Source organism: Lampetra fluviatilis, chromosome 49 (genome assembly GCF_964198595.1).
Source record: "Lampetra fluviatilis chromosome 49, kcLamFluv1.1, whole genome shotgun sequence".
NCBI classification, from domain to species: Eukaryota; Metazoa; Chordata; class Hyperoartia; order Petromyzontiformes; family Petromyzontidae; genus Lampetra; species Lampetra fluviatilis.
In genome coordinates, this window is record NC_136323.1 from 3,188,676 (window position 1) to 3,216,637 (window position 27,962).

Consider the following 27,962-nt stretch of genomic DNA (forward strand, 5'->3'; position numbering starts at 1 on the left):
CACATTGAGACAATGGGTGTCACATCGAAGTTCGCAAAGCAGAACCATAGTTTATTCTGATTGTAAAAAGGAGAGGGTGGAGATGGGGCAAAACGGAGAGAGATGGGAGAGAGGGCAGGTGGGAAATGGATAGAGCCGAGAGATGAGCAGAGGCAACAGAGAAGGGGAAGATGGAGATAGCGGAGATAGTGAGAGAGGTGAGAGAGATGACAAGGTGAGAGAGATGACAACAATTCGATGAAGAGAGAGAGAGAGGAGATCGAGGAAGTTGAGAGAGTTGGCAGATGGAGAGCGGAGAAAGAGGAGGAATTGAGAGAGGAAAGATTGGGGAGGAGAAAAGGGGGACGGGGGGGGGATGGAGAGAGGGGAGTGAAAGGAGATAGGGGAGAGAGAGAGAGAGAACGGGTGTAGAGAAAGGGGAGATGGGGGGGGAAGAGAGAGAGGGCATGGAGAGAGAGAGAGAGGGAATATCTAGAGAGGAGTGGGGGGGGTGTGATGTGAATGTTGTGAGATTTCAGCGCGGGTCGCCGCGACATGGACTGAAGCTCGGAGCAGGGAGAGAGAAGGAGAGGTGACAGGGAGGGGGAGAGGAGAAAGGAAAAGCGAAGGAGGGAGGGAGAAGGAATCAGCGGGGGGTGAGGGAGGAGACAGAGACGGGAGGGGAGACTGGGGGAAAGAGCGAGAGACGGGGCGAGGAGGAGGAGAGAGCGAGAGACAGCGGGAGGAGAGACAGCGTTACAGGCTGAGACAGCACAGCCGGTGAGACACAGGGAGACAGGTGGGGAAGACAGGGGGACAGGGAGACGCGAGATGATGATGCTGCTGCTGCTGGCTCCCAGTAGCAGCAGCCGTCGTCTCGTTCTGCTGCTCCATGGATGTCGCGCTCATCCCCCTCCTCTCTGACAAGCAGCGAGCGGCGAGGGGGAGACGAGGCCGACATGATCTCCGACTACCAGGTACATGCCGTGCCGGGGGGGGATGCGGGTGGATACGGGGGATACCCCGGGGTTAGCGGGCAAAGCCCCGGTGTTTGGGATGCTCGTGCCCTGCCTCACCCCCCCCCCGGTCACCTCGACAAGGCTCATGTTTTGTGTGGCCGTCAGTACAGATTGTATCTGGGAGATGGGGTGGCGTGTGTGTGTGATGGGTGGTGTGTGATGGGTGGTGTGTGTGTGATGGGTGGTGTGTGTGATTGGTGGGAGGTGTGTGTGTGTGTGAGATGGGTGGGGTGTGTGATTGGTGGGAGGTGTGTGTGTGTGTGTGATGGGTGGTGTGTGTGATTGGTGGGAGGTGTGTGTGTGTGTGATGGGTGGGGTGTGTGATTGGTGGGAGGTGTGTGTGTGTGTGATGGGTGGTGTGTGTGATTGGTGGGAGGTGTGTGTGTGTGATGGGTGGTGTGTGTGATTGGTGGGAGGTGTGTGTGTGTGTGATGGGTGGTGTGTGTGTGTGTGATGGGTGGTGTGTGTGATTGGTGGGAGGTGTGTGTGTGTGTGATGGGTGGTGTGTGATGGGTGAGAGGTGTGTGTGATGGGTGGGAGGTGTGTGTGAGTGTGATGGGTGGTGTGTGTGATGGGAGGTGTGTGATGGGTGGTGTGTGTGTGATGGGTGGTGTGTGTGTGTGTTGGGTGGTGTGTGATGGGTGGTGTGTGTGTGATGGGTGAATTGTGTGTGTGATGGGAGGGAGGTGTGTGATAGATGGGAGGTGTGTGTGTGTGATGGGTGGTGTGTGTGTGTGTGATGGGTGGGAGGTGTGTGTGTGTGTGATGGGTGGTGTGTGTGATGGGAGGTGTGTGATGGGTGGTGTGTGTGTGATGGGAGTTGTGTGTGTGATGGGTGGGAGGTGTGTGTGTGTGATGGGTGGGGTGTGTGTGTGTGTGATGGGAGGTGTGTGTGTGATGGGTGGTAGGTGTATGTGTGATGGGTGGTAGGTGTGTGTGTGTAAGGGAAGCTGCGTGAGTGGGTGTGTGTGTGTTGGTGAAGGTGTGGGTGCAGGGGGGGGGTGTTTTTCTACGGGGCAGCAATCACGCAGTGGTTCGCGTATTCCGCTCCGAGCCCGGCCACCCGAGTTCGAACCGGTCCTGAGCCTCCTCGAGGTCGACTCAGCCTTAAATGAGTACCTGCTGCGGTGTGTAAACATCAGCATTGGATAGACAAAGGGGGCCGGGCGTGGTATTGGCCACCCACCTCCTCGTGTGCCCTGTCGTCCTTCATAGGTGCTCGCTAACAGCACTTGCCCCAACAGTCTGTAAGAGCTCGCTAGCTTTGTCTTTGTGCTGTGCGTTAATAGTCTCGTGATGATGACGGGAGTCTGCGTGATGCTAGTGTGTAAATGCTCGTGTGTGTGTGTGTGATGGTGGTGCGTGAGTGTGTGTGTGTGAAGGTGGTGCGTGAGTGTGTGTGTGATGGTGGTGCGTGAGTGTGTGTGTGTGTGATGGTGGTGCGTGAGTGTGTGTGTGTGATGGTGGTGCGTGAGTGTGTGTGTGTGATGGTGGTGCGTGAGTGTGTGAGTGATGGTGGTGCGTGAGTGTGTGTGTGATGGTGGTGCGTGAGTGTGTGTGTGATGGTGGTGCGTGAGTGTGTGAGTGATGGTGGTGCGTGAGTGTGTGTGTGATGGTGGTGCGTGAGTGTGTGTGTGTGATGGTGGTGCGTGAGTGTGTGTGTGTGATGGTGGTGCGTGAGTGTGTGTGAATATTAGTGTGACGAACATGGTATAGTGGGAAGATGGTGGTACTTAGTAATGGTGTGTGATGATTGAATTCGATGAGTGTGATGATGATGGTGGTAGTGGTGTGTGCGTGATGGCAGCGTCTGTGTGGGTGTGACTTGTCTTGGCGTGTTCTCTTCCACTGATTTGCATGAGGAGCTGGTAAACACACAGAGCCCAGGGAGTGTGTTGGGTTGTGTAGCGAGGTCAGTGTGTGTTGTGTGGGTTGTGTGTCCTGGTGAGTGTGTGTTGTGTTGTGTGGGTTGTGTAGCCTGGTGAGTGTGTTGTGTTGTATGGGTTGTGTAGTCTGGTGAGTGTGTGTTGTGTGTAGTCTGGTGAGTGTGTCCTGGTGAGTGTGTGTTGTGTTGTGTGGGTTGTGTAGCCTGGTGAGTGTGTTGTGTTGTATGGGTTGTGTAGTCTGGTGAGTGTGTGTTGTGTGTAGTCTGGTGAGTGTGTCCTGGTGAGTGTGTGTTGTGTTGTGTGGGTTGTGTAGCCTGGTGAGTGTGTGTTGTGTTGTGTTGTATGGGTTGTGTGTCCTGGTGAGTGTGTGTTGTGTTGTGTGGGTTGTGTTCCCTGGTGAGTGTGTGTTGTGTTGTGTGGGTTGTGTAGCCTGGTGAGTGTGTGTTGTGTGGGTTGTGTAGCCTGGTGAGTGTGTGTTGTGTTGTGTGGGTTGTGTAGTCTGGTGAGTGTGTGTTGTGTGGGTTGTGTAGTCTGGTGAGTGTGTGTTGTGTTGTGTTGTATGGGTTGTGTGTCCTGGTGAGTGTGTGTTGTGTGGGTTGTGTTCCCTGGTGAGTGTGTGTTGTGTTGTATGGGTTGTGTGTCCTGGTGAGTGTGTGTTGTGTGGGTTGTGTAGTCTGGTGAGTGTGTGTTGTGTTGTGTGGGTTGTGTAGTCTGGTGAGTGTGTGTTGTATGGGTTGTGTGTCCTGGTGAGTGTGTGTTGTGTGGGTTGTGTAGTCTGGTGAGTGTGTGTTGTGCTGTGTGGGTTGTGTACCCTGGTGAGTGTGTGTTGTGTGGGTTGTGTAGTCTGGTGAGTGTGTGTTGTGTTGTGTTGTATGGGTTGTGTGTCCTGGTGAGTGTGTGTTGTGTGGGTTGTGTTCCCTGGTGAGTGTGTGTTGTGTGGGTTGTGTAGTCTGGTGAGTGTGTGTTGTGTTGTATGGGTTGTGTAGTCTGGTGAGTGTGTGTTGTGTGGGTTGTGTACCCTGGTGAGTGTGTGTTGTGTTGTATGGGTTGTGTAGTCTGGTGAGTGTGTGTTCTATGGGTTGTGTGTCCTAGTGAGTGTGTGTTGTGTTGTATGGGTTGTGTAGTCTGGTGAGTGTGTGTTCTATGGGTTGTGTGTCCTAGTGAGTGTGTGTTGTGTTGTATGTGTTGTGTAGTCTGGTGAGTGTGTGGTGTGTTGTGTGGGTTGTGTGTCCTGGTGAGTGTGTGTTGTGTTGTATGTGTTGTGTAGTCTGGTGAGTGTGTGTTCTATGGGTTGTGTGTCCTAGTGAGTGTGTGTTGTGTTGTATGGGTTGTGTAGTCTGGTGAGTGTGTGTTGTGTGGGTTGTGTGTCCTGGTGGGTGTGTGTTGTGTTGTATGGGTTGTGTAGTCTGGTGAGTGTGTGGTGTGTTGTGTGGGTTGTGTAGTCTGGTGAGTGTGTGTTGTGTGGGTTGTGTAGTCTGGTGAGTGTGTGTTCTATGGGTTGTGTGTCCTAGTGAGTGTGTGTTGTGTTGTATGGGTTGTGTAGTCTGGTGAGTGTGTGTTGTGTGGGTTGTGTGTCCTGGTGGGTGTGTGTTGTGTTGTGTGGGTTGTGTAGTCTGGTGAGTGTGTGGTGTGTTGTGTGGGTTGTGTGTCCTGGTGAGTGTGTGGTGTGTTGTATGTGTTGTGTAGTCTGGTGAGTGTGTGGTGTGTTGTGTGGGTTGTGTAGTCTGGTGAGTGTGTGTTCTATGGGTTGTGTGTCCTAGTGAGTGTGTGTTGTGTTGTATGGGTTGTGTAGTCTGGTGAGTGTGTGTTGTGTGGGTTGTGTGTCCTGGTGGGTGTGTGTTGTGTTGTGTGGGTTGTGTAGTCTGGTGAGTGTGTGGTGTGTTGTGTGGGTTGTGTGTCCTGGTGAGTGTGTGTTGTGTTGTATGTGTTGTGTAGTCTGGTGAGTGTGTGGTGTGTTGTGTGGGTTGTGTGTCCTGGTGAGTGTGTGTTGTGTTGTATGGGTTGTGTAGTCTGGTGAGTGTGTGTTGTGTTGTGTGGGTTGTGTAGTCTGGTGAGTGTGTGTTGTGTTGTGTGGGTTGTGTAGTCTGGTGAGTGTGTGTTGTGTTGTATGGGTTGTGTAGTCTGGTGAGTGTGTGTTGTGTTGTATGGGTTGTGTAGTCTGGTGAGTGTGTGTTGTGTGGGTTGTGTAGTCTGGTGAGTGTGTGTTGTGTTGTATGGGTTGTGTACCCTGGTGAGTGTGTGTTGTGTGGGTTGTGTACCCTGGTGAGTGTGTGTTGTGTTGTATGGGTTGTGTAGTCTGGTGAGTGTGTGTTGTGTTGTGTGGGTTGTGTGCCCTGGTGATGGGGCCGTGTGTTTGAGACAGATGAAAGCAGCACCATTCTAAGTGGAGATCAATTTTTGTTTAAATCAATCATATACCTGGGTTATGAAGGCAACCTTAATAAAGGCGACCTTAATAGCCCTCAGCCCCAAGTGTTCGAATGTCCATATGGGTGTCATCGTGATAGTGAGAGTAGTGAGTTTATGTCTGCCTACGTACGTACCATGGGTCCGTATGTAAGCGTGAGAGTGAGTGCAGTGGTTAGCGCACTCACGTTGCAAACCAAGTGTGGCCAGGATTCAATTCCTGCTTTCCCCAGCACCAGCGTCGAATATCTGACCTTGTCCTGGGACTCCCCTAGGTCGACTCAGCCTTGAATGAGAACCTGGTGCAGTGTGTGAACATCAGCGGTTGGGGAGACAAAGGTGGACGGGTGGAGTCCTTGCCACACCAACCCCCCTCGCTGAACAGTACTTGACCCAACACCCTGTGTGGGTTACACGGGTGAGCTTTGTCTCTGTAGGAGGGCCATCTCAAAAGTTCTGTCACCCACAATATCTAGATGGCAATTAAACATTTAAAGAAATTTACTGCATTGAGACGAAACATAATTGATAATTGTTCAAAAATTGCACCTGTATCCTTTAAAAATGAAGTCCTACATTTATTTGAAAGTATAAATCGTGCCTGCATTAATGTTAATAATGGAAGTCAGTCTGAACATTTGTTAAATAAAAAAGGAAATTACCCTGTGATCTAATAAAATACATATAACCTCCCTGTCTACTGACTTTTGGGCTACCCTGTTATAGGGTTGCCACCTCTTGAGTGGGACATATCATGGCAAGAAGGAAGCTATCTCGGATCAGCACAGCAGTGGAGAGCTACATGGGAATTCCTTTATCTCCAGCAGTTGTCATTGCTATTGTCATGCAACGGACACACACCGGGACTTGCAATGACAGATTTCCCTGCCACGGCAACTGCCGTATTCTCCGAATTATAAGACGCTCCAGAAAGTAAGAAAAAACACAAAAATAACCTTATCAGAATATTAATTTCAGTTGCACCGACAAAGATCCCCCATTTTCGCCTTGACAGGCTTTTGGGGTAAGTGCTGTTCGTGTGCAGCTATGAGGGCCGGCAAATAGATGCACACACGCGCAAACACAGGGGTATGAGACGCACCCCCCAACCTCTGCTGTTAAATACAGGAGTTGAGGAGGTGTGCGGGGATGTGTGGGGGGGGGCACAAATACGCTGCGTCTTCTAACCCGGAGATTAGGGGATCTCTCAGCGAAGACGGTCCTGGGGAAAACCAGGACAGGTGGCGGCCCGGACAGGGTGAGCGGAGCGCCGATCTTTGTCCCGCCGCTCGATGCGAAGCTCCGTTCCGCCCGGCCGTGTTCGTCCCAGACACGCGCGCCATGAGGTCCCTGCTTCCTCGAGTGGACTGACAGATCTCCCAGGAGAGCGGCCGGCCTCGTCCAACAAGAGAGGACGATGTTGCATGGAACAAAACCTGCGGGGGCGGGTGACAGCGCTGCCCCTGTCACCTTCCGGCAGGTGTAAGGTCGTGGATGGGTGACACGGCGACGCGACACGGCGCGACACGGCGCGTGTTGGTCCACTTGTCTGGTAGAGCTCCGGTAGAGATCGCGTTTCGCACTCTGCTATTGAAATAACGAAATCAAATACCTACGGCAGGGGATGGGGGGGGGGGACCCGCGGCCCGTAGGCCGGATGGGAGCCGCTACTTCGTTTCGTGCGTGTCCGCACCAGGCCTGCCGCGTCGGGGCGGCAGGCAAACTATGTTTGTCCGTGATTGCAAACGTCTTCCAACGTCACCATCACTCAGCCCACACTATGGACCATATAGAGAATCAACCGTGATCTGCATTCCTTCATCGGAGGAGGAGGAACAGAACAACGGCACGAACTCTCCCTGAGCTGAAGTAACAGACCTCCACATTGGGCATCTATTGCAGTTCTGAAAATGCAAAAATATACGTTTGACCGTCGTGCGACGAACATTGCTCTCGCGTGTGTGGACCAGAAATCAACTTGAAGGAGGGATCTCAGCGGTAGATCTGTGACACCTGCTTCCGCGGGCCGCTCTCGAACGCGACGGGGTCACACTGCTCTGCGAGATTTCTGAATCGATTCTTCATCACTTGGAATGAGAATGAAGGAAATCAAACGCACGTGTATAGCATGCGCCTGCTGCTGTGCTGCGGCCAGTGACGATTATCTGAACTGGTCCTGAGCCTCCCCTAGGTCGACTCAGCCTAACACGAATTTATCTGGTGCGGTGTGTAAACATCGCCACGAGGGAGACAAAGGCGGCCGGACGTGGGTCTGGCCTTCACTTGCCCCAAACGCCTGTAAAGGCCCCGTGTGTGTTGGTGGCATGTGCTGGCGCACGCGCGGGGCTGTGCGGCGTGCCCCGTGAGTGGGGAGCTGGTCGGTAGGCTTGTGTGCCACTAGCGGGGGGCTGTTGGCCACTGCTGTGCGCGCGTGAATGTTTACACGGGGCCAGAGGACAGATTCACCGCTTGAAATAGCTACCATATAGTGTTACACGCAGAGATGGCACAGTACGCCATACACACAGTACACCATACAGACACCGTTATACTATACACACACACACCAAGATAAGTGTTATACCATACGTGTTGCACCAAAGATGAAGGTCCCCCGTATAGCCGAAACACATTTTTGGTGCAAGTGTTGTGAGCGAAAAGCGTCCGGTATGGCGAATGGCACCAATAAAAGCCGGCACGGCGCACGAGGGGGTGGGTGGCAATCACCACGCCCGGCCGCCTTTGTCTCCCTCGTGGCGATATTTACACACCGCACCAGTTACTCATTCGAGGCCGAGTCGACCTAGGGGAGGCCCTGGGCCGGTTCAGGTAATCGCCACCGATGTTGATCGTGAGCGGGATTCGAACTCGGGTCACCGGGTTCGTAGCGCAGCGCGCTAACCGCTCCACTGCCTATCCGGTACCATACACACAGTGACACGCGTTATACACATTACACCGAGGCCTTAATTATAATAATATATATTGGGAGGGAACATATCCCCCCCAAATATTCAAATATGCTCAAAATGTCCCCCCCCCCCCATTATATTGCTATAAAATAAATTTCTGTTTATATGATTGTGGTTATGGTTGTACTTTATTAATCCCTAATCTCTGCCATAATATGCAATGAAACAAGAAAAGGTAGAAAAGAAAAAAACAGAGCAATGTAATACAATGCACTATTAGACATTATTGTTAAAATAAAATAAAAAGTCCATCCTATGTGTTAGTGCATTTTTTCATATTTTAGGCAGGAAATGGCAGGAAGTTCTTTTTCAAATTTAGATTTTTTTTCTGGGGGGGGGGACCCCCAGACCCCCTAGAAGATTTGGTCCCCCCCAATGTTGACTCCATGGCTACGGCCTTGCATTACACACACAGGTATATGTTATACGCCATGCACAGAGAGACACATCTTTAATAACTGTCCCACGTGTTTTCTAGTTATGTCCCCCAGGCCCCAACCAGTGATTGGTATTGTATTGATAGTTACCCACAGAGGAAATGGGTTGAATCTCAATACTTACTCATGTAGGGGGCTCCTATTTCAAGAGCTTGGAATTTCAGGACCCCCCCCCCCCCCCGCTTTCCCTGTGGGGGGTTCACTATCCTCCTCTGGCTGTTAGTGACTCGTGCTGAATTTTGTTTGGGGGAGCGGTGGCGCAACGGTTAGCGCGCTACGCTACGAACCCGGCGACCCGCGTTCGATTCTCGCTCACGACCACCACCAACACCAGTGACGATTTTCAGAACTGCTCCTGGGCCTCACCTAGGTCGACTCAGCCTTGAATGAGTACCTGGCACGATGTGTAAAATCATCGCCACTGGGAAGACAAAGGCGGTCGGGGGTGGTGCTGGCCACGCACCCCCTGGTGCGCCGTGCCGGCCTTCATAGCTGCTACTCGCTAACAGAACTTTCCCCAACAGTCTGTTAATGCTACACGGGGGATCTTTGTCTTTGCGTGTCACAGCCCAGCGTGGTGCAGGACTGGGGTGAGGAGGTGGAGGATGGAGCCCTGTACAGCGTTACCCTGCGCAAGGTGCAGGTGCAGCCACTCGCCACGCACAAGGGAGCTCGCTGGCTCGGGGTGAGGGCACTCACCACACTCACCCACCACAGCACACACACCGCTCCATGCACACCATACCGTACTCACCACACACACCACACACATCACACTCACCGCACTCACCACATCCGATTATCACTCACCAGACCGCATCATACGCCACACGCACACCGCGCACACACCGCACACACCGCACCACGCACACGACGCTCGCTAGACAACAACTCCGCCGCCCGCGTTGGCACGGCAGGTGGAGAATGGCGCGTGCGCCCCGGGCTCCGGCGGCACCGGCGGCACCGGCGCGGCACCGCCCCCGCCGCTGCCGCCCCCGCCGCCCCCGCCGCCCACCGTGGAGACGGTGCGCACGCGCACGCTGAAGGCCGGCACGCTCGAGCGGCTCGTGCGCAACCTCCTGGTGGCGTTCCGCGAAAACGACTCCACTTACGCCACCGTCTTCCTCGCCACCTACCGCTCTTTCGCCACGCCCACGCAGGTGCTCGACCTGCTGCTCGACAGGTGAGGGGCGCCGGCGGTGCGGCACCGGCTGGCACACGGAGACTAAGAACTCCCGCCCCCCCTCCCACAAATCCCCAACCGTGTAGCGTTTAACAGACTGGTCGGCGCAAGCATTGTTGGCGAGTGGCACCTACGAAGGCCGGCGCACGAGGGGGTGGGTGGCCAGCTACACCACGCCCGGTCGCCTTTGTCTCCCCAATGCTGATGTTCACACACTGCACCAGGTACTCATTTAAGTACACACCGCTGTGCTGCGCAGTGTGATGCTGACCACGTGGTGCTGTGCAGTTCCTGTGTGGCGCTGACCGCGTGATGCGGTGCGGCGCTGACCACGTGGTGCTGCGTGCTGTTGTACGGTGCCGTGCAGGTACGGCAACCTGGAGGGCGAGGCGGCGGAGATCTCGCTGCGCGGCTTCACGGCGGAAGACAAGGCGGTGCTGCGCAGGTGAGCGCTCGGCAGGGGGACTTGGGTGGGACTCGGGCGGACGAGAGGGCGCGAGTCGGAGGCGTCGTCGTCGTGATGGTCAAACGCGGGCAGCGGCCGTGGGCGGGGGGCACAGTGGCCGGGGGTCGAGGCCAAGGCCGGAGCGGCGCGTCGGAGCTCTCCGCTGCCGTTGTGGCGGGGCCGTGAGAGACGGCGGCGGACTGCGGAGGCCTTGACCGTAGCCCACTGTGATTGTGATGACGCTGATGGTGGTGATGGTGGTGGTGATGATGATGATGGTGCTAATGATGGTGGTGATGCTGATGATGGTGGTGATGCTGATGATGGTGGTGGTGAAGATGATGATGGTGCTGATGATGGTGGTGATGCTGATGATGGTGGTGATGCTGATGATGGTGGTGATGTTGATGATGGTGATGATGGTAGTGATGCTGATGATGGTGATGACGATGGTGGTGATGCTGATGGTGATGCTGATGGTGGTGACGCTGATGATGGTGGTGATGATGCTGATGATGGTGATGCTGATGATGGTGATGCTGATGGTGGTGATGCTGATGGTGGTGATGCTGATGATGGTGATGCTGATAGTAGTGATGCTAATGATGATGCTGATGATGGCGATGCTGATAGTAGTGATGCTGATGATAGTGATGCTGATTATAGTAATAGTGATGCTGATGATGGTGATGCTGATGACGCTGATGACGCCGATGAGCGTGTCTGACCACCGAGTCGCCCGTCCACCGCCCGCTTTGACCGTACCCGTGCCGTGCCGTGCCAGCTCCATCGCGTCCATCCTGGGCGCGTGGCTGGACCAGTACTCGGAGGACTTCCGCGAGCAGGGCCCCGAGTTCGGCGGACTGCGCCGGCTGCTGGAGTACCTGGCGCGGACTTTCCCCGGCTCCGACCTGGAGCGGAGGGCGCGAAACCTCATGCGGCACTTCAAGCAGCACCGCGGGGAGGCCGCCGACGGGCACAGTGCGTGTACTCACAGCGCGTACTCACAGCGCGTACTCACAGCGTGTACTCACTGTGTGTACTCACAGCGCGTACTCACAGCGCGTACTCACAGCGCGTGTACTCACCGTGTGTACTCACAGCGCGTACTCACAGCGTGTACTCACAGCGCGTACTCACAGCACGTACTCACCGTGCGTACTCACCGTGTGTACTCACAGTGCGCGTACTCACAGCGTGTACTCACAGCGCGTACTCACCGTGCGTACTCACCGTGTGTACTCACAGCGCGTACTCACCGTGCGTACTCACCATGTGTACTCACAGCGCGCGTACTCACCATGCGTACTCACTGTGCGTACTCACAGCGTGTACTCACCGTGTGTACTCACCGTGCGTACTCACTGTGCGTACTCACAGCGTGTACTCACCGTGTGTACTCACCGTGCGTACTCACCGTGTGTACTCACCATGCGTACTCACCGTGCGTACTCACAGCGTGTACTCACCGTGTGTACTCACCGTGCGTACTCACCGTGTGTACTCACCGTGCGTACTCACCGTGTGTACTCACAGCGCGCGTACTCACCATGTGTACTCACCGTGTGTACTCACCGTGTGTACTCACCGTGCGTACTCACCGTGTGTACTCACCATGTGTACTCACCGTGCGTACTCACCGTGTGTACTCACCGTGCGTACTCACCGTGTGTACTCACCGTGTGTACTCACCGTGTGTACTCACCGTGCGTACTCACCGTGTGTACTCACCATGTGTACTCACCGTGCGTACTCACCGTGTGTACTCACCGTGCGTACTCACCGTGTGTACTCACCGTGTGTACTCACCGTGCGTACTCACAGCGCGTACTCACCGTGTGTACTCACCGTGTGTACTCACAGCGCGTACTCACCATGTGTACTCACCGTGTGTACTCACAGCGCGTACTCACCGTGTGTACTCACTGTGCGTACTCACAGCGCGCGTACTCACCATGTGTACTCACCGTGCGTACTCACCATGTGTACTCACCGTGTGTACTCACTGTGCGTACTCACAGCGCGCGTACTCACCATGTGTACTCACCGTGTGTACTCACCCGTAAATGAGCACCTGGCGCGGTGCGTAAAGCCGGCCCGGCGGGGAGACGTCGGAGAGACAAAGGCGGCCGGCGCCGACAGCAACTTGCCACGGCAGGGTGGGTAGAGGCTACATGGGGGGGGGGGGGCACCTTTGTCTGTGTGTGCGCAGGGCTGGCACACACGTGGCACCCGGAGCGCGAGGGCCGCGGTGACTTCCTCTCCTTCCCCTCGGACCTCATCGCAGCGCAGCTCACGCTCATGGACGCGGTGCGGGGCCGACCTCCTCCACGCACCTCCACGCAGCCCCCCCGCCTTGCACCCCGGCACTGTGTGTCGGTCCGTGTGTGTCTGTGTGTGTGGCAGTGTGTCTGTGTGTGTGGCAGTGTGTCTGTGTGTGTGGCAGTGTGTCTGTGTTGGTCCGTGTGTGTCCGTGTGTTTGTGTGACCACCCCTACTATGTGTCTGTGTGCGGGTGGCCGTCCGTGTGTCTGTGTGTGTGTCCGTGTGTCTGTGTGTGTGTCCGTATGTTTGTGTGACCACCCCTACTATGTGTCTGTGTGTGGGTGGCCGTCCGTGTGTCTGTGTGTGTGTGTCCGTGTGTCTGTGTGTGTCCGTATGTTTGTGTGACCACCCCTACTATGTGTGTATGTGTGCCTGTGGCCGTCCGTGTGTCTGTGTGTGTGTGTCCGTGTGTCTGTGTGTGTGTGTCTGTGTGTCTGTGGCAGTGTGTATGTGTGTGTCCGTGTGTTTGTGTGACCACCCCTACTATGTGCGTCTGTGTGCGGGTGGCCGTCCGTGTGTCTGTGTGTGTGTGTCCGTGTGTCTGTGTGTGTGTCTGTGTGTGTGTCCGTGTGTCTGTGTGTGTGTCTGTGTGTGTGTCCGTGTGTCTGTGTGTGTGTCTGTGTGTGTGTGTCCGTGTGTCTGTGTGTGTGTCTGTGTGTGTCCGTGTGGCTGTGTGTGTGTCTGTGTGTCCGTGTGTCTGTGTGTGTGTGTCCGTGTGTCTGTGTGTGTCTGTGTGTGTCCGTGTGGCTGTGTGTGTGTCTGTGTGTCCGTGTGTCTGTGTGTGTGTCTGTGTGTGTGTCCGTGTGCATCTACCAGTCATCTCAGTCAGCCACCGAGACCTCCCCTTGTCAGCGAGCTTTCGACACTTCACGTGGCCTCAAAGCGCACCTAGCCTGGCACAGGCGCCGTGGTGACGTCACAGTCACTGAGTGGCGAATGGCGGGGTATTGGTATTGGTCCGTGTGTCTGTGTGTGTTTGGCTGTGTTTATATCCGTGTGGTCTGTGTGTCCATGTGTCTGTGTGTGTTTGATCTTGATTTGAAGTTGTTGTGACTGCAGGGATCCATACTCTTTGGTTCTTTCGGTAAAGTCACGTAGGTAGAAAATAAATTAAATCACGACGTTTCGGGCGCAACACAAGCGTCCGTCACCAGGTGGGACGACCACAGCAAGAAACAATTGCTGAAGTGGGCAATTTGTTGCTTGCTGTGGTTGTCCTACCTGATGACGGACGCTTGTGTTGCGCCCGAAACGTCGTGATTTATTTTATACCCACGTGACTTTACCGAAAGAACCAAAGAGTTTGTGTGTGTCCGTGTGTCTGTTTGTGTTCGTGTGCCCGTGTATCTGCGCGTTGTTGTGTATCTGCGCGTCCGCCTCTACTCTGTGTCCGTCTGCGTGTGTGTCCGTCCGTGTGTTCCGGCGGCAGCGGGGAGAGGGGGGTGGGAAGAGACAAAGACGGCCGGGCGTAGCGTAGCCACCCCACCCCCCTCCGCCGCTGCCGCTGCACGATCGCGCACGACACTTGCCCTCCAAATATCCCGTCAAGGCTATCCGCTCGGCAGCGGAGGAGGAGCGGCGTCGTCGTCTGCGCTGCGTCGTAAACCCCCGCGTCTCCGTGCTGTGCGCACAGGAGCTGTTCAAGCGCGTGGTGCCCCACCACTGCCTGGGCTGCGTGTGGTCGCGGCGCGACCGCAAGGAGAACGCGCGCCTCGCCGGCACCGTGCGCGCCACCATCGCGCAGTTCAACGCCGTCGCCAACGCCGTCACCGTCACCGTGCTCGACCCCGCGCTCGCCAAACCCGCGCAGCGCGCACGCCTCGTGCACAAGTGGATCGACGTCGCCCAGGTGCGGGGGTGGGGGGGGGGCTGGGGGGGGGGGGAGCTGGGGCTGGGGGGGGGGGGAGCTGGGGCTGGGGGGGGGAGCTGTAGCTGGGGGGGGGGGAGCTGGAGCAGAGGGGGGGGGAGCTGTAGCTGGGGGGGGGGGAGCTGTAGCCGGGGGGGGGGAGCTGTAGCCGGGGGGGGGGGAGCTGGGGGGAGGGGGAGTGGGAGCTGTAGCTGGGGGGGGGGAGCTGGAGCAGAGGGGGGGAGAGCTGTAGCTGGGGGGGGGGGAGCTGTGGCTGGGAGGGTCGCGGGGTGCCCACGTGGGTATCCACGTGTAACCATGAGACACAAACACACACACACGTGTGTCACCACGTGTGTGTCTCCGTGCGTCTGCAGGAGTGCCGAATCCACAAGAACTTCTCGTCGCTCCGAGCGGTTCTGTCCGCGCTGCAGAGCAACGCCATCTACCGACTCAAGCGCACGTGGGCCACCGTCCCCAGGCACGCACGCGCGCGCAGAAGCACAAAGACAAAGACCCCCCGTGTAGCCTGTAACAGACTAACACGTAGCAGGCTTTCGCGACCAATAGTATTCATAATCAACGTTTTTGGGTTTAGATCGCGTTATTTATAAATGTGTCGTAACCCTCCACCACCCGACACGGCCAATCAGTAAAAAAGTGTCACGTTGACAAAAGACAAATAGTTCACTGCTTTAGCCCACCGGTGTGTTGAAGCGTGAAACCACAACATTTACAATTTGAGTACGACGTTTCGCTCGGTGGGCTAAAGCAGTGAACTATTTGTCTTTTGTCAACGTGACACTTTTTTACTGATTGGCCGTGTCGGATGGTGGAGGGTTACGACACATTTATAAATAACGCGATCTAAACCCAAAAACGTTGATTATGAACTGTAACAGACTGTTGGGGCAAGTGCTGTTAGCGAGCACCTATGAAGGCCGGCACGGCACACGAGGGGGTGGGTGGCCAGCAACCACGCCCGGCCGCCTTTGGGGGCTGTCCATAAATGACGTCACGCACCTAGGGGGGGGGGGTGGTCAGACATGTGTGACGATGTGTGACGAGGGGGGGGGGATTTGAGAAATGTGACGTCACATCAAAATGCGCAACTTTAAATAAATATAAACAACACGTTCTACTGAATTAAATAGACTTTTTTTTATAAATGTTTTCTCCTACAACATCAGAGTGCAGCGGCACAATAAATACGCACTACAATGACAATAGTTTAAAGCAATTTGAAGCATGTTTTATTTGGGGGGGGGGGGGGTGCAGAGCTTCGTGACGTCATATTTGAGAGGGGGGTCTGACTTTTTGTGACGCCGTGTGACGAAGGGGGGGGGGTCAAAAATCGTCCAAAACCGCGTGACGTCATTTATGGACGGCCCCTTGTTTTCTCCCTTGTGGCGATGTCTACACACCCCACCGGGTACTCATTTGAGGCCGAGTCGACCTAGGGGAGACTCAGGACCGGTCCAGATAATCGTCACCGGTGTTGGCCGTGAGCGGGAATCGAACCTGGGTCACTGGGTTATAAGCGCAGCGTAGCGCTAACCGCTACACTACCACTCTGTGCGTGTGTGCACAAAAGTACACACACACAGGTACACGCATTCACACGCACGTACACACAGATGCACACATACACGCATGCACACACATGCACCTACACACACACGCACCTACACACACGCACTCACACGTACACACACGCACCTACACACACACACGCACCTACACACACACGCACCTACACACAAAGGCACCTACACACACACACACCTACACACACGCACCTACACACGCACCTACACACGCACGTACCTACACACACACGCACCTACACACACACGCATCTACACACACACGCACCTACACACACGTATACGCACACGTACACACGCGTATGCACGATGGCTGCGCTGCGTGTACGAGCCGTGTGTGTGTGTATGTGTGTGTGCTGTGTATGTGTGTTCTGTGCGTGTGTGTGCGTGCGTGTGTGCTGTGTGTGCGCTGTGCGCGCCTTTGATCTTGGTGCGCCACAGGGACACCACCTCCCTTTACCAGGAGCTGTCTGACATCTTCTCCGGTGAGAACAATCATCTCACGAGCCGCGAGCTGCTCATGAAGGTGAGCGAGGGCACACACATAGACAAAGATCCCCCATATAGCCTGTGACAGACTGTTGGGGCAAGTGCTGTTAGCGAGCACTTATGAAGCCTGGCACGGCACACGAAGGGGGTGGGTGGTCAGCACCACGCCCGACCGCCTTTGTCTCCCCAGTGGCGATGTTTACCACACACCGCACCGGGCACAGGTACACGTACACGCAGGTACACACACGCAGGTGCACACACGCAGGTGCACACACACGCAGGTGCACACACGCACACACGCAGGTACACACACGCAGGTACACACACGCAGGTACACACATGCAGGTACACACACGCAGGTACACACACGCATACACGCAGGTACACACACGCAGGTACACACACGCATACACGCAGGTACACACACGTACACACACGCACACACCGGTACACACACGCAGGTGCACACACGCACACACACGCAGGTGCACACACGCACACGCAGGTACACACACGCACACGCAGGTACACACACGTACACACACGCAGGTACACACACGCAGGTGCACACACGCACACACACGCAGGTGCACACACACACGCACACACACGCAGGTGCACACACGCACACGCAGGTGCACACACGCACACGCAGGTGCACACACGCACACACACGCAGGTGCACACACGCACGCACGACGACGCGCGCGTGACTCCGCGTGGCAGGAGGCGACGTCGAAGTTCGCGACGCTGGAGAGCAGCCTGAAGGAGAGCCAGAAGCGCGCGCTGAAGCGCCTGCAGATCCAGAAGGACACGGTCAGTCGCGCTGGGGAGGGTGGGGGGAAGGGGGGGTGGGGGGAATGGGGGGTTGGGGGTTAGGGGGGATTGTGGAGGAAGGGGGGGTTGGGGGGATCGGGGGGTATAGAGAAGGGTTGGGGGGAATGGGGGGGGTTGGGGGAATGGGGGGGGGGGTTGGGGGGGATGGAGGAGGGTTGGAGGGGAGGGGGGTTGGGGGGATCGCGGGGAATGGGGGGGGGGGGTTGGGGGGATGATGGGGGGGTGGGATGGGGGGAGATGGGGGGGGTTGGGGGGGATGGGGGGGTTGGGGGGTTTTAGGTGGATGGGGGGGGGTTGGGGGGATGGGGGGGTTTAGGTGGATGGGGGAGGGGATAGGGTAGGGTTGGGCGGATAGGGGAGGGTTGGGGGGGATGGGAGGGGGGGCACCGCACCCCCCCCCCCCCCCACACTCGCGCTCACCGCGTGCCTCTGCCGTGTCCGCTCTGTGCAGGGCGTCATGCAGGGCACGGTGCCGTACCTGGGCACGTTCCTCACCGACCTCACCATGCTGGACACCGCCCTGCCCGATCGCCTCGAGGTGCCCACGCTCCCAGCCCATGCACCTAGCCCGTGTACTTCGCCGAAACACCATCAGCCATGCACCTAGCCCATAGTTCTAGCACTCACCCCATGCACCTAGCCCATAGTTCTAGCACTCACCCCATGCACCTAGCCCATAGTTCTAGCACTCACCCCATGCACCTAGCCCATAGTTCTAGCACTTACCCCATGCACCTAGCCCATAGTTCTAGCACTCACCCCATGCACCTAGCCCATAGTTCTAGCACTTACCCCATGCACCTAGCCCATAGTTCTAGCACTCACCCCATGCACCTAGCCCACAGTTCTAGCACTTACCTCATGCACCTAGCCCATAGTTCTAGCACTCACCCCATGCACCTAGCCCATAGTTCTAGCACTTACCCCATGCACCTAGCCCATAGTTCTAGCACTCACCCCATGCACCTAGCCCACAGTTCTAGCACTTACCTCATGCACCTAGCCCATAGTTCTAGCACTTACCCCATGCACCTAGCCCATAGTTCTAGCACTCACCCCATGCACCTAGCCCATAGTTCTAGCACTCACCCCATGCACCTAGCCCATAGTTCTAGCACTCACCCCATGCACCTAGCCCATAGTTCTAGCACTCACCCCATGCACCTAGCCCATAGTTCTAGCACTCACCCCATGCACCTAGCCCATAGTTCTAGCACTCACCCCATGCACCTAGCCCATAGTTCTAGCACTTACCCCATGCACCTAGCCCATAGTTCTAGCACTCACCCCATGCACCTAGCCCATAGTTCTAGCACTCACCCCATGCACCTAGCCCATAGTTCTAGCACTTACCCCATGCACCTAGCCCATAGTTCTAGCACTTACCCCATGCACCTAGCCCACAGTTCTAGCACTCACCCCATGCACCTAGCCCATAGTTCTAGCACTCACCCCATGCACCTAGCCCATAGTTCTAGCACTCACCCCATGCACCTAGCCCATAGTTCTAGCACTCACCCCATGCACCTAGCCCATAGTTCTAGCACTCATCCCATGCACCTCGCCCAACAAACCTTGTCCATACCTCTAGTGCATAGCCCAAAGCCCACATACAAAGCTTTAACACATGCTCAGATTGTAAATGTTGTGGATTTGCTCTCCAACACACCGGTGTTGCTGTACTGGTAACGAATTGGCATGTACCGTTTACGTGACAAACCTTACTAATTGGCTGTGTCGGGTGGTGGTGGGTTTAACGACGCATTTATATTTACGTGATCTAACCCCCCCCCAAAAATACTATATTATGGATTCTAGATTTGAAGCTTTCGTGACTGCAAGGATTCATATTCTTAGGTTATTTCGGTAAAGTCACGTAGGTAAAAAATGTAAATTAATAAAAGTTAAATAAAAATAAAATAAAAATTACGACGTGACTTTACTGTATCAACAGCTATCGTGCTGTGACGGTTCCACCTGAAGACGGAGGCTTGTGTTGCCTCCGAAACGTCGTGATTTTCATTTTATTTTTATTTTACTTTTATTAATTATAATTTTTTCCCTACGTGACTTTACCGAAAAAACCTAAGAATACTATATTATGGACTTTAACACGTAGCTTAGCCAGAGACGAATAAAAGCGCCCTTAATAGGTGCTTGCTAACTGCACTCGCCCCAACTGCCCGTAAGTGTGACACGGGGAATCTCTGCCTGTGTGTGTGCTGCGTGTGTGCTGTCAGTGTGTGCTGTGTGTGTGCTGCGTGTGTGCTGTGTGTGTGCTGCGTGTGTGCTGTGTGTGTGCTGCGTGTGTGCTGTGTGTGTGCTGTGTGTGTGCTGTGTGTGTGCTGTGTGTGTGCTGTGTGTGTGCTGTGTGTGTGCTGTGTGTGTGCTGTGTGTGTGCTGTGTGTGTGTGCGCGTGCAGGGAGGTCTTATCAACTTTGAGAAGAGACGCAGGGTGAGTTCCCCTCTAAAGAGGAACAACTGAGATCGTCATCACGTGTGTGTGTGCTGCGTGTGTGCTGTGTGTGTGCTGTGTGTGTGCTGTCATTGGGCTGTGTGTGTGCTGTCAGTGTGTGCTGTCAGTGTGTGCTGTGTGTGTGCTGTCAGTGTGTGCTGTCAGTGTGCTGTGTGTGCTGTGTGTGTGTTGTGTGTGTGCTGTGTGTGTGCTGTCAGTGTGCTGTGTGTGTGCTGTGTGTGTGCTGTGTGTGTTGTGTGTGTGCTGTGTGTGTGTTGTGTGTGTGCTGTGTGTGTGCTGTGTGTGTGCTGTGAGTGAGTGCTGTCATTGGGCTGTGTGTGTGCTGTCAGTGTGTGCTGTCAGTGTGTGCTGTGTGTGTGCTGTCAGTATGTGCTGTCAGTGTGCTGTGTGTGCTGTGTGTGTGTTGTGTGTGTGCTGTGTGTGTGCTGTGTGTGTGCTGTGTGTGTGTGCTGTCATTGGGCTGTGTGTGTGCTGTCAGTGTGTGCTGTCAGTGTGTGCTGTGTGTGTGCTGTCAGTATGTGCTGTCAGTGTGCTGTGTGTGCTGTGTGTGTGTTGTGTGTGTGCTGTGTGTGTGCTGTCAGTGTGCTGTGTGTGTGCTGTGTGTGTGCTGTGTGTGTTGTCTGTGTGCTGTGTGTGTGTTGTGTGTGTGCTGTGTGTGTGCTGTGTGTGTGCTGTGAGTGAGTGCTGTGTGTGTGAGTGTGCTGTGTGAGTGTGCTGTGTGTGCATGCTGTGTGTGTGAGTGTGCTGTGTGTGTGAGTGTGCTATGTGTGTGAGTGTGCTGTGAGTGAGTGCTATGTGTGTGAGTGTGCTGTGTGTGCATGCTGTGTGTGTGAGTGTGCTGTGAGTGAATGCTATGTGTGTGAGTGTGCTGTGTGTGAATGCTGTGTGTGTGAGTGTGCTGTGTGTGTGAGGATGCTGTGTATGTGAGTGTGCTATGTGTGTGAGTGTGCTGTGAGTGAATGCTATGTGTGTGTGTGCGCTGTGAGTGAATGCTATGTGTGTAAGCGAGTGTACTGTGTGCGTGCTGCGTGCGCCGCGCTGTGGCAGGAGTTTGAGATCATGGCTCAGATCAAGCTGCTGCAGTCGGCCTGCAACAACTACAGCATCAAGGCAGAGCAGCGCTTCCTCGCCTGGTTCCACCGTCTGCACTCGCTGTCCGAGGAGCAGAGGTGAGCAACGGAAGAGCGGAGAGGGGTGAGGGGACCCTGTCCCACGTGGTGTACCGTGGCCCATGTCGCGTGTACCGTGTCCCAGGTTGTGTACCGTGTCCCACGTGGTGTACCGTGTCTCATGTCGCGTGTACCGTGTCCCACGTGGTGTACCGTGTCCCACGTGGTGTACCGTGTCTCATGTCACGTGTACCGTGTCCCACGTGGTGTACCGTGTCTCACGTGGTGTACCGTGTCTCACGTGGTGTACCGTGTCTCACGTGGTGTACCGTGTCCCACGTGTGTACCGTGTCTCATGTCGCGTGTACCGTGTCCCAGGTTGTGTACCGTGTCCCACGTGGTGTGTCCCACGTGTGTACTGTCTCCCACGTGTGTACCGTGTCCCACGTGGTGTACCGTGTCCCAGGTCGTGTACCGTGTCCCATGTGGTGTACCGTGTCTCATGTCGCGTGTACCGTGTCCCACGTCGTGTACCGTGTCCCAGGTTGTGTACCGTGTTCCAGGTTGTGTACTGTCTCCCAAGTGTGTACCGTGTACCGTGCGCGTGTTCCCAGTTACGCGCTGTCGTGCGAACTGGAGCCGCCGGGAGAATCGACCTCGTCCCCCAAGACCACGCGCCGGCGCGTGGGCAAGAGAATCAGCGGGTAAGCGGCACAGCAGCAGCAGCAGCAGCAGCACCACCACCAACAGCAACAACACAGCAGCACCACACCGCCAACAACAACAACACAGCACCACCACCACCGCCAACAGCAACAACACAGCAGCATCACACCGCCAACAGCAACACAGCAGCAGCAGCACCACCGCCAACAGCAACAACACAGCAGCATCACACCGCCAACAGCAACAACACAGCAGCACCACACCGCCAACAACAACAACAACGCAGCACCACCACCGCCAACAGCAACAACACAGCAGCAGCACCACCGCCAACAGCAACAACAACGCAGCACCACCACCGCCAACAGCAACAACACAGCAGTAGCACCACCACCACCGCCAACAGCAACAACACAGCAGCAGCACCACCGCCAACAGCAACAACACAGCAGCAGCACCACCGCCAACAGCAACAACACAGCAGCAGCACCACCGCCAACAGCAACAACACAGCAGCAGCACACCGCCAACAACAACGCAGCACCACACCGCCAACAGCAACAACACAGCAGTAGCACCACCGCCAACAGCAACAACACAGCAGCAGCACCACCGCCAACAGCAACAACACAGCAGCAGCACCACCGCCAACAACAACAACAACGCAGCAGCACCACCGCCAACAGCAACAACACAGCAGCAGCACCACCGCCAACAGCAACAACACAGCAGCAGCACCACCGCCAACAACAACAACAACGCAGCACCACACCGCCAACAGCAACAACACAGCAGTAGCACCACCGCCAACAGCAACAACACAGCAGCAGCACCGCCAACAACAACGCAGCACCACACCGCCAACAGCAACAACACAGCAGCAGCACCACCGCCAACAGCAACAACACAGCAGCAGCACCGCCAACAACAACGCAGCACCACACCGCCAACAGCAACAACACAGCAGTGCAAGCCTAGCCACTCTCCCACTCAGTCACAGCGCACCGTGACACAACTACAACGCGTCGTTGTGTGCGACGCTCTGCGTGGGAAGCGGAAGAGCAGTGGTCAGCGCGCCGCACTACGACCCCGCTCGAGAATCCCGAGCACAATTCCCGCTCCTCACAGCCACCACCACCGGTGAGGATTATCCGAACCGTCCTGGGCATCCCCCAAGTCAACTCGGCCTCAAATGAGCACCTGGTGCGGTGTGCAAACACCGCTCGGGAGGCAGAGGCGGCCCAGGCGTGGTGCTGGCCACCCACCTCCCTCTGGTGCCACGCCGGCCCTCGTGGGCGATGCTCGTTAACGCTCTGTCCAGGCTACACGGGGGGGCCTTTAAATTTCGATTTAAAGCTTTCGTGACTGCAGGGATTCATCTTCTTGGTTCTTTCGGTAAAGTCACGTAGAATGGAAATAATAAAATAATAAAAATAAAACATAATTAAATAATTCTCACGACGTTTCGGCCACAACGCAAGCAGCCGTTCTCAGGTGGAGAACAGGTCTGTCGAAGAGTCTGACTCGAGGAGACAGAGTCTGTCGAAGAGTCTGACTCGGTCTCCTCGACAGACCTGTTCTCCACCTGAGGACGGCTGCTTGCGTTGTGGCCGAAACATCGTGAGAATTGTATTTTATTATGTTTTATTTTTATTATTTTATTATTTCCATTCTACGTGACTTTACCGAAAGAACCAAGAAGAAGGGGGGGCCTTTGTCAATGTCTTCCCCCGGCGGGGCCTCTCCCCGCAGCGTGTTTGGAGCGGAGGGGCTGGCTGGAGGGGTGGTGGCGTCCCGCACCGGCGCCGCCGTTGCCGCGGGCCCCGTCGGCGGCGGGCCCTGCGTCGGCGGGCCGGCCGAGCACCGGCGGCTGGCTCACTCGGGCAGCGTGGGCGGCGAGAGCGCCGACTCGGTGAGCGTGCTCTCCTCGGGCTCGTCGGGCTCCGACATGGAGGAGATCTACCTGGGCCTGGCGGCGGGCTCGCCCGACGCGCACGCCAAGCACGCCGCCGGGCAGGTGAGGGCCGCTGTCGCGCCCGGCGTGGGCTACGTGACCCGGCCAACGCAGCCTCGCCCGCCGACGCCGTGCTCACACGCGCTCACGCACGCAGACGCCCCTTCGCTCGCCGCGTGACTGAGCGACCCTGCCGTGCGACCCCGCGGCGTGACCCCGCACGTGCGACCCCCGCGGGGCGACCCCGCCCTGTGACACGGTGCCGCGCCCTGCGTTGCGTGCGTGCAGCTCACGAGCTGCACGTCCTGTGCCTCGCTCCAGTCTCTAGACACGACGTCCGGGGTCTCCTCGGGCTCCTCAACCGTCTCCACCGAACCCTCGCCCGCGCCCGCCTCCCGCCGGCCGGGGACGCCCGGCCGCCCGGCACTGCCCCCTCCGACAGCGGCGCTGCCGCCGCCGCCGTCGCGGCCGCCGCCGCCCCCGCCGCCGCCGCATCGCCGCGGCCGCGGGGAGACGGCGCCGAAGGCGGCGTCGCTGTCGGCGGCGGCGGCGCTGACGGCCAGGAGCCACAGGCGGTCGTCGTCGGGCGCGGTGGGCTACAGCAGCCTCTCGCTGCCGCTGTACAACCAGCAGCAGGACGGCGCGTGCGTGATCCGCGTGAGCCTCGACCGGGGCAATGGCAACCTCTACAAGAGTATCCTGGTGACACGCCGCCCCACACACACACACACACACGCCCTGGCGCACTCACAGCGGCAGCAGCAGACAGCGGCTTGTGCCAGGCTAGGTGCATCTTGAGACCGTCACGTGAAGTGTGGAAGGCTCGCTGCTGGTAGGAGGTCACGGGACAGACCAGGTGCCATGGGTTGACTGACTGGGATGACTGGAATATGCACCATCCTTCACAAGCATCCTCCTCCACAGAGGCCGATCTTGACACCGCCAGTATCAGTCTTCGATAAGTCCACTCAGCTCCACATCCTCCTGTAACGCATCAGTTCTCTAGCTCGTGCCGCGTCCGTTTAGCCCCCTCTATCCGGCCAAAGCAGCCTCGCCTGCCGAAGCGCACCGGTGGGACTGTGTCCAGATCAATCAAGGGTCTGTGAGCTCCTCACACAATCCATTCTGGTTACACCCAGGATGGATCGTAGGCAGGCCAGCCTGAATGTTTCAAACCGGCGCACCGAGTCAGCTTAGGGCAGGGGTCTGCAACCTTTAAGACATAAAGAGCCACTTGGACCCGTTTCCGAAGGAAAAAATAAACTGGGAGCCGCAAAACCATTGCAACTATTAAAACAAATATAACACTGTATATATTGTTTCTTACCTTATTGCTATATACAGGATCGTGCAGTCAGCTGTCAATCTGAATAAAAAAAGGACTTTTTCACTTAACAATGTAAAATATATTTTTGCAAATTAATAGCTAAATTACCTGGTTAATGGGATTTTTGCTCCTGAACCTCAGTGCACAGTGTCTGCACATCAGGGCTGTAAGACGTCACCTTCATTTTCACACAGGCTTGCAAGCTGTCATCTGTGAGGCGTGATCGATGTTTGTTTTTAATATAGTTCATGTTGGAGAAGACCTGCTCACATACATATGTGGAGCCGAAGATCGACAGGACTCCAAATGCATACTTTTTCATGTTTATATAAGTGTTGGGGATGGCATTCCATGTTTCGAATACAAGTTTGTCCTGTTTGGGAAGGTTTTCAATATCACTCCATTTATGATTCTGAGCCAGAATGGCCTTCTGACGGGCAACATCCTCAAGAGTAGCGGTCAAGCATTTGAACTTGGACACCCATATATCTTTGTCGGCTATATCGGCCAGTTCCATCTCAAGATCAGGTTGACTTACACCTGCAAATGCAGTCATATTCAATAGGGATGGATCGATCGCCAGGGGAGTGACAGGGAAGGATAATGTCGTTTTTTCCTCTCTGAACTCACAGAATCGTTTCCCAAACGAACTTTGCATTGTGGTGATTGCAGACTTGAAATATTCCAAATTTATCGTATCATGACTTTGTTTGAACTCTCTCAAAGAGGGAAAGTGAGACAGTGTACCTCTCTGTAAATCTTTGACAAACACTGTCAACTTGCGCTCGAATGCCAAAACCTCCTCCAGCATGTGCAGGGCTGTGCCTCCTTTCCCCTGAAGGGTTGTATTTAGCGTGTTTAGATGTGCTGTCATGTCTACCATAAAATGTAATTTTTCCAGCCACTCTGGCTGTTCCAGCTCAGCAAAGGTGACCTCTTTGCTGCCCAGGAAGGTTTTTACTTCTTCCAAACATGTGACAAAGCAACGGCAACGTTATTGCCTGTCACCGGGCGGGCAGTGTGGAGCGGAACGGCGACCTGTCAGCAGCGGCAACGCCAGAGCAGGTGTCACAGTGCGCCTCCTCCCCTCGCTAGCATCCGCCCCGGAGCCGCGGTCAAGGTTCAAAAGAGCCGCATGCGGCTCCGGAGCCGCAGGTTGCCGACCCCTGGCTTAGGGGATGCCCCAAGCTGGCTCATATATCACTCATCATCCACAGGCCAGGAGGGCGTCGGTATGTTTGTGATAACGCTCATCGTGCGGTGGTGGTGCCGCCGACAGAGAGTGCTGAGCCATGAGCGTGTGTGTGTGCATGCGTCCGTCCGTACGTGACGTGCAGCTGACGAGTGCCGATAAGACGCCGGCCGTGGTGCGGAAGGCGATGATCAAACACAATCTGGAGGAGGAGCGCACGGAAGCCTTCCAGCTGGTGCAGGTCGTGGGAGAGGACAAGGGTAGGCGGTTCACGTACACTCACACACGCACACTCACACACGCATACTCACACACGCACACACTCACACACGCACACACTCACACACGCACACTCACACACACACACTCGCACTCACACACGCACACACTCACACACGCGCACACACTCACACACGCACTCACACACATGCACACACACGCACACACGCACACACTCACACACGCACACACACACTCACACACGCACACACACACTCGCACACACTCACGCACACACGCACACACTAATACTCGCACACACTCACGCACACATGCACAACAACAACCGCCATTCGCCACTAAGTGGCGGTGACGTCACCACGAAGCTTGTGCCAGGCCATGTGCACCTTGAGGCCATGTGAAGTGTCGAACGCCCGCTGGCAGGAGATCACAGGGCAGACCCAGGTGCCACGGGCCGACTGACTGAGATGACTGGCTGATGCATGCACACACTCACGCACACACGCACACACACTCGCACACACTCACGTACGCACGCACACACTCGCACACACTCGCACACACTCGCACACACACACACGCACACACACGCACACATGCACACACTCGCACACACTCGCACACACTCGCACACACACACACGCACACACTCGCACACACTCGCACACACTCGCACACACTCGCACACACACACACGCACACACTCGCACACACTCGCACACACTCGCACACACACACACGCACACACTCGCACACACACGCACACACGCGCACACGCACGCACACACACGCACACACGCACACACGCGCACACTCGCACACACGCACACACGCACACACTCGCACACACGCGCGTGTAAGTGGTGCTATGCTACAAACCCGGCGACCCGAATTCGATTGCCGCTCACCTCGTGGCCAACACCGGTGACGGTTATCTGTAACAGTCCTAGACCTCCCCTATGACGACTCCGTCTCAAACGAGTACCTGGTGCAGTGTGAAGTAAACATCGCCACTAGGGAGACAAAGGTGGCCGAGCGTGGTCCTGGCCACCCACCCCCTCGTGTGCCATACCGGCCTTAATAGATGCTCGCTAACAGCACTTGCCCCAACAGCCTGTTAAGGCTACACGGGGGGATATGTATCTTTGTTGTATGCACACGTGCGTACGTGCGGTGCGCAGAGTTCGTGATCCCGGACAACGCCAACGTGTTCTACGCGATGAACACGACCGCCAACTACAACTTCATCCTGCGCAGGAAGGGCGCCGCGTCGGCGCGCAGCGAGCGCAAGGTGGGCTACCTCCACGCCACGCTGCCGCGCATGCGCACGCGCGCCCTGCTCGCGGACAAGCTCGCCAAGATCTCCCTGTGAGAGCTCCTCCCGCCTGCCAGCCAGCCACCCAGCCGGGCAGCCAACCACCACCAGTGACCCCACAACCACAGTACCCACCCCATTGACACTGCCGCCCCCCCCCCCCAGACACTGCCGCCGCCGCTTCTCAAGACACTACCACCCCCTCTCAAGACACTACCGCCCCCTCTCAAGACACTACCACCCCCTCTCA

The 27,962-nt window shown here is 56.1% G+C and overlaps 1 protein-coding gene across 1 annotated transcript; it reads left to right on the plus strand.

The window, feature by feature from the left end:
* The first annotated feature begins 658 nt into the window (after positions 1–658).
* Positions 659–27,960, plus strand: LOC144948463 (ral guanine nucleotide dissociation stimulator-like 1). Its single transcript, XM_078877956.1, has 18 exons — positions 659–956; positions 9,268–9,384; positions 9,617–9,882; positions 10,250–10,327; positions 11,112–11,308; positions 12,540–12,637; positions 14,285–14,500; positions 14,875–14,978; positions 16,546–16,630; positions 17,323–17,412; positions 17,885–17,971; positions 19,856–19,888; positions 20,957–21,078; positions 21,633–21,722; positions 23,437–23,701; positions 23,960–24,340; positions 26,303–26,417; positions 27,579–27,960. The coding sequence occupies exons 1-18, from the start codon at positions 876–878 to the stop codon at positions 27,767–27,769; spliced, it is 2,616 nt and encodes an 871-aa protein (XP_078734082.1). The 5' UTR covers positions 659–875; the 3' UTR covers positions 27,770–27,960.
* Positions 27,961–27,962: the final 2 nt, after the last annotated feature.

Excerpts from the sequence above, each read along its gene's own strand:
- LOC144948463 (XM_078877956.1), top strand. The coding sequence starts at position 876 with ATGTCGCGCTCATCCCCCTCCTCTCTGACAAGCAGCGAGCGGCGAGGG. Across the intron at positions 21,723-23,436 it reads GTGGGCAAGAGAATCAGCGG|CGTGTTTGGAGCGGAGGGGC; the intron begins GTAAGCGGCACA and ends CTCTCCCCGCAG. Across the intron at positions 23,702-23,959 it reads CCAAGCACGCCGCCGGGCAG|TCTCTAGACACGACGTCCGG; the intron begins GTGAGGGCCGCT and ends GCCTCGCTCCAG.